The 8,593-nt window shown below is 43.5% G+C and overlaps 1 protein-coding gene across 1 annotated transcript; it reads right to left on the reverse strand.

The window, feature by feature from the left end:
- Positions 1–1,388: 1,388 nt before the first annotated feature.
- NABP1 (nucleic acid binding protein 1) lies at positions 1,389–8,578 on the reverse strand (the record flags this gene model as incomplete). Its single annotated transcript, XM_026852948.1, has 5 exons — positions 1,389–2,006; positions 3,468–3,531; positions 3,801–3,873; positions 5,268–5,339; positions 8,421–8,578. Coding segments are annotated over 5 exons (555 nt in total), but the record flags the coding sequence as incomplete, so codon positions are not given.
- Positions 8,579–8,593: the final 15 nt, after the last annotated feature.

Raw genomic sequence — 8,593 nt, forward strand, 5'->3', positions numbered from 1 at the left:
ACTGCGTAAGAGGTTGTCCATGCATCCAGACTATACATGACTCAAGCAATTTAAAGTCCCTGAGTTGCACATCACCTCCTCACACCATGTCCCCAGAAGTCACTGCATGCTTTCTGGTTCACCAATTAGCATTGTTCTTCCCTAAAAGCACCTGTGGGTGATCTCAGAAGGCATGCCACACTTGTGTCCAAGACAAGTTTCACTAGTTCCCCCCGGAAGCAGGTATCAGGATAGCACCTTACCAGACCAGAGGCAAACAGTCCTCAGGTGTCTGGGCACACACATCTCTCTAAACTTCCCTTCAGAAGGTTGCTGCTGCTGCTGCTTGCATTTAGAAGAAAGTTCAGTATTTAAGACTAAGCAACTAGAAGCAATTTCCAACAAATCATGATAGAGCACCAAGAGCAAAAGTATGAATGTAAATAACTTGTAAACATTAGTGACACAGTAGTCACTAGATTCAATTAACATGAACGACCACAGAGACAACTTAATTCAGAAATAGCCTTTTGTCATGAAGTCTTTATGGCTTGACAGAAAGAAAGTTAGATTTGTTTTTGAAATGGTTAGTGCAATTTTTTTATTTGAGAGGTCAGCTATAAGAAGAGTTAAACAGATGAATCCAGTATGACACCTCAGCTTTCAAGTTGTTTTTGAACCTGATCTGAAATATGGCACTAGACTCCTGTCTAGAGTCAAGGCATTTGTGATCTCAGAAAAAAATAAACACACACAGCTATTTTCCCCCAGGAGATGGTGGTGGCAGGGTTAAGTTCTTTAAGGGATAATTTGTATTTCATATAAAACAGAAGAAAGAAAGCTTGGCAACTTAATAGCATCAGAAATGCAGCTGTGTGCTTGGCCAGTACCTCTGCAATCCACACATACAGCTTCATCTAATATATAATTCATTTGGAAAAGTGAAGTAAGGAAGAAGTAGGCAGCCTCACTGAAGAGATGGGTAATGCAGCATTTGTAAACACTTCTTTCCTGGAAATTCAGCATCCTGCAAAGTAAACCTTGGTCTTTTACACAATGAGTGGCTACAAACAGCATATTCCCCAATACTATCTGAATTTAGATCTTCCTCTCCTGCTATTTCATGCAAAGCAAGAATGAATATCCAAGCTTCTATCAAAAGCAAAAATCAGTGTCACTTTCCTTGACAGTGATAATGGTTTGTGGAGAATTTTTAAGTAGTGTACACCCTTTTGGAATCAGAAGTCAAGCTTCAAGACACTCACCATGCCTTCAACTTTCATCCGAGTTATCCATTCTCTGATTCAGGAGACACCACTAGGTGCTGGCACCACCATTTCCTTATACTTATTGCTTTTACAAGCTATATTCATTCCAAGGACCCCTAGTTCACTAGAGCATCTTTGCTCTTCCCCTTCATTTCTCTTCCAACATAGAGAACTCCCATTGACCCTAATGGAAGTCAACATATGCGTGCACAGGACATAATAGACCTTTTAAGGCTATAGGGCTGACCAACAGGAACAGAAAAATACATACACATAACTCAAATTTTCTTCCACTTAGCAAAGGGTATTGAGTTTTGAGACCCTTCAACTCGTTACCCTTACTTTTTATATCCACCTTCTCCCCCTACCCCCTCAATGTATGGGGAAGACTCACTGTGCTTCCCTAAGCAAAACAAGAAATAGATCACATCAAGTTTGCTCCATAGACCAATAGGTAAAAAAACAACAATAAAGGACAAACTGGTTCACAGTTAACTATAAATAAAAGTGCAATTAAGTGTTCAAGTAGAGTGTAGAGTTTAAGCAAGCTGTACAACCACATTTGGCATAGTCATCTTTTAAAGGCTCTGCGTGGGTCCCTCCCATTACTGACAGCAGGGAGATGAGGCTGAACGCTATTAGCTGGTGCTGGATTTACAGGTCCTCGTCCATTGCCTCTCCCACTACCTGCATAAGTGTGGCCATGATTATACGTAAATGGAAATCCACTTGATTCAGGTCCAGTTTGTAAACCATTTCCTAAAAAGACAAAAAAGGGTTATCACAAGTTCCATGGACTGAAATCACTGCTCCCTTACTTAAGTTTAGCAACAGGGAACGCAAGGAGTTTGCGGCAACCATCAAACCCTGAGCACTAGAAGGAAAAGCCCCTCTGGCACAACAGAACACCAAACCACAGCTTACCTTTTTCCCCCTCTCCCAAACTACCACCCCCTCCATCCCTAGCCCCCACTCTCAAATAAAACAAGAATGGTCACATTGTTGCATGCTGACTCTTTGCCCAGGGTAGAACACCAGACTCTCATGAAACTGGTGCTTTCAGAAACATGCACTGGCTTGTAGGTCACACACCAAGATGTTCCAGAGAGACAGCAGGGGCAGCAGAAGTAGTCAAGGAGAAATCAGCAAAAGAAAAGCAGACTACATAAATTGTGTCACTCCCCACTAGCAGGCACACAGAAATAGAAAGCAGCCTTGTGAAATCCAGCCACAGAAGCAACTCAACTCAGCTAGCACCAAGTTCTCAAGAACCTGAGCCTTGTAAGCATCACTGCTCAGTTTTGATAGTAGGAAGAGGGGCAGAGCTGAAAAGGCAGAATGATGTCAGGAAGCATGGGAAGAAAGGAAAGAGACAAGGAAATCACTGCATTTAAAGACCACACATGAAGCAGGAAGAGAAAAAAAGAAGTTTCAGAAGATATGCAGAAGCTCAGTGAGAACAGTTGTCCACTGCCCAAAGCAGGGACACCAAGGAAGTGGGAACACTAGCTGGGCTGAAAGCCTACACCTCACCCTGGGACTGAGGAAAGGCTGGCCTGAAAGCACAGCCCTCCTTTGCTCAGAATAATTTATTTTCAAGAGAACAGAAAGGGCTTGTAAGAGAAGTAAAATGAGAGAAACAAAAATCACATTGCTAAAGAGGAAGCAGACAGTCACTGAACTGAAGGGATGCAGAGGTTTAGCAGCAAGTTATGGAATCAGTTCCTTGTCATCCACCAGCAGGGTTTAGCTATACAACAACAGGTACTGAGTTTAAATACATCACAATATGATCCAGCCTGGTCACATACTGGAATTCAGATTATCACCACTTCTGTACTGGGGAGCTAACCTGGCAGGAAAGGCATGGTGACTGGCATGATTAAAGTAATTTTTAAAGCCAAGGACTCAGGTGGTTTGAAGTGCTGCAAAATCTCTTTGAAAGCATTAAAACCATTTAGGGTTGGTCAAGTCCCATTACATGATACAGGTCAGCTTGAATATTCTGATCTCTTCCTCTTCTATGGAAGAAATCCCAAAACCACAATCCAGGAAGTGTTCGTGCTTACGTGCTTGCAGGTTCAGGCTGCAGCTTAAAAGACTTTTTAGAGCATAGTACACTTTTGCCCCAGAGTGGAGAACCCTTAGCAAGATATACTTCTTTTTATTCCCATTAAGTGTTTCTCATCCTTTCACTCCCACAAAAATCAAAAAACTTACCCAGTGGCCCGAAAGTACAAGAACCCATATAACTTGATGCAGAACTATTCTGTTCACCCTGTGCCTTCAGACAAATGTAAAAGAAGAGAGAGAAACATGGATCAGAAAGAAATTTCACATTTTTACAAAAAGGGGCTGTTTGTTTTTTGGGTTTTTTTTCCTGTGTTCTTAATAGTGGCTCTACATGGAATTTTTCTGCTACTCTAATTACTGGCTCATTTTTATCTATACATCACTTCAATTCCATTTTTTCCAGAAAAGTCACATCTGATCACAGCCTAGTGTGAAGTATTCAGAACAAAGAGCCAGAAGGCTCAGACAAGTTTAACATACCAGTTTGTTCTGCCCGACGTGTTCTGAGTTGGGCTCACTGAAGTTTGGCACTTCTGAGTATACCATGCAGAACCTGGGGAGGAATTAGAATTGTAAAGAGTTTTAAAGTCACTTTTTTAAAAGTTCTTAAGTCTACAGCTCAAAAAGCCTATGTTCTTAACATGTCCCATCACCTAGAACTAACTAATCAAGACTGTTCAGAGAGTATCCATAGGTATTAAAGTCTCTTTGATCTCCTTATAGACTTGTGGTGAAGCTGTTGCAGTCAAGCAGAGGCAAGTACACATGTACTCTAAGAGGTAAAATGGCCTAAACAAAAGGTGATGAAAGGGCTCCCTTCGCCTCCCTCCCAACTGCACAACCTTGTCCAGCACCCACTGACAAGGTCACCTGAGGCACAGTCACCCAGCCTGCTCCCAGACTATGGCTTCATTAGATCTCTAGGGAAAACTTAAAACACTCCCATGCTATGGAGTACTCCATTAACATAATAGCACAGGGGAGTCCAAAACAGGGAATGACATTCCAAGCATCCTTTTCCACTCAGGGGACTGTGGATGAACAGGCCCACCAACTCACCACATAGAAATTATGGCAGAGGGGGGAGAAAGATTTGGATCATTACACAGCTTGGAGTGGTTAAGCAGAGGTGGGAGTTCCCACATCCTCCTGGAAGGCACAGCCCAGATGAGGATTCACCTCACTGCTGACTCTTGGAGTGTAAGCCAACTGGATGACACTTCTGAGGCAATGGCTTTGCACCAAAGATGATCTGCAGATCATCCCTCACAAAACCCAGCTCAGCACTGGGCATTTTTGAACCATCCAAGAAAACAAGTGGCCAACCCACAGACACACTTTTCTGATGATGACAAGGTCCCCCACAACACTGTGCAACAGCGGAAGTACTGTTCTGGTTAGAAAATGTTGCTACTTTTCCTGTTGCTTGTCAAGTATGTTACTCATGTTTTGTTCTGAGTCAGGAGGAGTTGCCGCCTCAGTCTGTGGACAGTTTAAAGAAGGTTTAATGAGGCTTGCTTCAGTTTAGATATGATTCACTGGAGTTACCTTTGTCTTCCTTTTTTGCACTGCTTGTCTGTCAAGCATGATACACACACACAAGGCTTCTACCAAAATAAAGTGGTTAATCAAGCTGAGGCCTAGGTAAGCAATGCAGATTAAGTCCTTTGTCATTTACACACTTCCTCCCTCTAGGTAACCCAGACCTGTGCCAATGATGTAGACTGATTTTCCTCAATGTACTGAGAGTCCAGAGAGGGTCAGAGCCCATTACCACAACAGCATGGGGAAACCCACATTACAGTTGCCTGTACTGTACCTGTCCATGACCAGTCAACACACTTTTGCTGCCCTAGCTTCCATGTACTGACACCATGTCATATACTTACCATAACATTCTGCTGAGAAGAGGACAGAACACTGCAAGTATAAACACACAATACTTACTCCCCAATTTTATGCAGCTCGCCTCCTCGTCCGGTGTAAAGTGTCAGGCATCCTTTCCACAGAGATGCGTACCTGGCCAAAGAAAGGAGAAGCAAAGCAGTCTCTCAGTGAATGACAAGTATCAGCATTGAAAAAGTGGAAATATGCTATCTTCCAAGAGTTAATAAGTATTACGTATCATGGTCTAAAAAAATTCCCAGGGACCCCATCTTCACCACATTAAAATTTTGTATATCCCCATGTCTTACTTCTAACAAAAAGTACTGGAAGGTCAGCTGACTCCTTTGGCAATTCCAGGAAAGCAGCCAATTATTTTGAGACTGGATGCTCTTTCCTTGGCTGGAGCAATCCTTATGACTGCTCCTGCAGAGGCAAGGCACCTTGCCAAAAGCAGTATCTGTGTTACCCATTCACTGACAACTCTCAGTTCTGCTTTCAGCAAGAGTCAGGAAGAATCACCTGTGTTCACTGGAGAATATTGATACCACTACTGAATGTGTGTAATAGGAAGTGCTTACTTTTTTAGTACAGGCCCTTACCAGATTTTTTTAAAGGCACATGTTTGACCATCATGTTCCAAGTGACACACAGAAATGCAATGAAATCATTTTATGGTTGCAGAAACATTCACTTACAAGACAGCATGAGTGCACTCTAGACTTTAGAGTGGCACTTGACTTCAACCACTGTAATCTGAGTTATGCAAAGAACTTTGTGTATAATTGTTCCTTTCAGTGAGGGGCATCACGTATGTGAAGAAAAATAAATGAAAGATTGACCAGAAACCCAGGTGAAGCACACAGAAGTTAACAGAAATATGGGTGTCTTCTAGCAAAGGAATGGGGAGCCCCAGCAATTGCATACTCAGGAGTCACAGATAATCCGGACAAGTCACCACTTCCTTATGCTCTGAGTCTATCTCTGGGACATAGATAACAAAACTTCCTCTTGCCCTTTGCCTTATCTGCAGAGACTGGAAGCCATCCGGCTGCATGCAGGGCCCTGAACAGAGGCAGCAGGGAGGTGCCAGGTTGGCAGAACAGGACCATAATGCCAATGCAACAGTAATTTTCTCTGTACTTCAGTACCAGCGGTAAAACATAGTATCTACAGTTATGGTGCCTGGCTCAGGAGCTCTCCAACCAGAAGAAGAATTAATGCTCTTCACTTCATAAAGCTACCTTTCACTTTAAAGATTCTCTCAATGCTTAACCTGTAATAACCAGCTAGCTGGACAGTCTTGCAGCAGAGCACAAAGGAAAAGAGCTACCAAATAATAAATGTACGTCAAGCATACATTTACTGGGATATGACCCAGCAAATCATGGGACTGATAACCTCCAGCACAGTTATTCCATGTATGCAAGCGTTTGTGTTTGTCTCAGAATGAGCTGGCCACAAAGCTCTAAACTCCAGAACCAATTTCAAATTTAGAAATATTAACTGCAGCAGCTTCCTGTAAATGAGTTTATCAGCCAATGACAAAAATCAGCAGCAGTGTCTGCTTTTGCAGAGGAATGCATCTACAGCTTGAAATTCAGCAGGAAAAAAAATGTTTACACATGGGGCCTAGCTAAGCTTTTCTGCTTGTTACAGTGAGCATCCTGCACTGAACCTCAGATTAACCTACAGAGCTGAAATTTACCTGCCTTGCAATGGCAAAAATCACACTCAAATTAATCCTATTTAAGTATAAAATTGTGTTTAGAGAACCTTATATGCACCAGCATGAGGGCATTTTTCTTAATATGAGAGGCAAAGCAGAATGTATTCAGCTTTTGCCATTTCACTCACTACACTGTCCTAAGTAAGCATGCAATTCATGTAAATGAATGCATGACTTAGCCACGCACCACGAATGGTGATGTCAGCTCATAAATTTAATTCATACAAGCCCAACTCACTTTTTAACATGAAGGGATGCAATGACCCTCCCATTTGTTGCACTGAAACACCAGAGTAGCTACCATAAGCCAGTCACAGAGCTGAGTACAGCAACTCTGCTGAACAGTATCACTATTAATTTGCTTCAATGTCACCTACACACAGGGCTTTGTGCTGGCCCAGAGCTCTGGTTTAGTTCCACCCATCTCAGCGCCCCAGCACTCCACGTGCTCTCCACGCAAGCAGGCTTCCCCAGAAGCACCTCTGCTGAGGAGTCAGCCTATGTTGTGTAGAAGGACATTTGCATAGGAGGAAACAGCTGGAGTTTTGGTGGCTGGGGTCATCCAATTTCACAAGAATGACAATCAAATGAGCACCTTAAGAGCAGCTAAGTTAGGAGCTCCACTAAGTAACCGTTTACGTACTTTCACAAAAGCAGATTAAAAGGGCCTTACACATGCTGTAGTTCCACCATCTTCTGAAGTGCTGTAGGCCAGAGGATCCATATAATAGATTTCTAAGCATAACCTAACTGGCATTAAGAACTCAAATGAAAGTGACTATCACTTTGCTACTGACAATTTAAGGGACATGGAAAAGGATTTTCAAATTGAAACTTTTTTCTCACAAATAGTAAATGTAAAGGTTTCCTTTAAAAAAAAAAATAAACCATCTCCGAGATAAATGAACTGTACCTAACCAAACTAACACGCTCTACAGTGTAGCCCTAGTATGAATTTTTACAGTGAATTTGAAAAGCTTCTCCTCCTCTGCCTGTCATTTCTGTTAAATCCACTGCAATGAAAAGCAACTTTTCTGCATGACGGACATAAGTTGTTTCCTCCTTTCATTAAGGAGCAGATTGCTAGAGTAAAGAACTGGCTGAAAAAAATAGGAACGTCCTTTTGACTTCCCTGCTTGATTTACAGACCAGGACTGACTGTTGCGTTGCCCCCACCCCCAAAAGAAGTATTTTCCCAAGGAGCTTTTCTTAAAGCCAAACCAAGTGTCTTAAACACCACCTCCTCGTTAAAAACACACGCCCTTCCTAGCCATCTCCTAGACTGTACGCTCACGCTCGGCATGTTCAGGGGTGGGAAGGCTGTTTGAATCTGGCAAGTGATGTCAGGGGGCTGCCTCGGTAACAAGGAGCCAGCTGTGTCATCCGTGCCCCCCAAAAGGCGGCCGCGCCTGCTCCAGGCTCGCCTCGGTGACAAAGGGCTGCCCCGGGGAGCGGGGCGGCAGGCGGGGGCCCGGCCCCGTACGCACCCTTTGGTCAGGCGGATGATGTCCCCCGGCTGGATGAGGCCGCCGATCTCGTCCCACACGGAGATGGTGATGCTGCCCGTCTTGTCCGCCACTTTGCAGGACCTCACCTCGTGCCCGTCCTTCGTCTTGGTGACTCGCCCTGCGGGGAGAAGCGCGGCTCAGCCGAAGTGGGG

This window comes from Athene cunicularia (genome assembly GCF_003259725.1).
Source record: "Athene cunicularia isolate RWA chromosome 7 unlocalized genomic scaffold, athCun1 chr7_part1, whole genome shotgun sequence".
In the NCBI taxonomy this organism is placed as follows: Eukaryota; Metazoa; Chordata; class Aves; order Strigiformes; family Strigidae; genus Athene; species Athene cunicularia.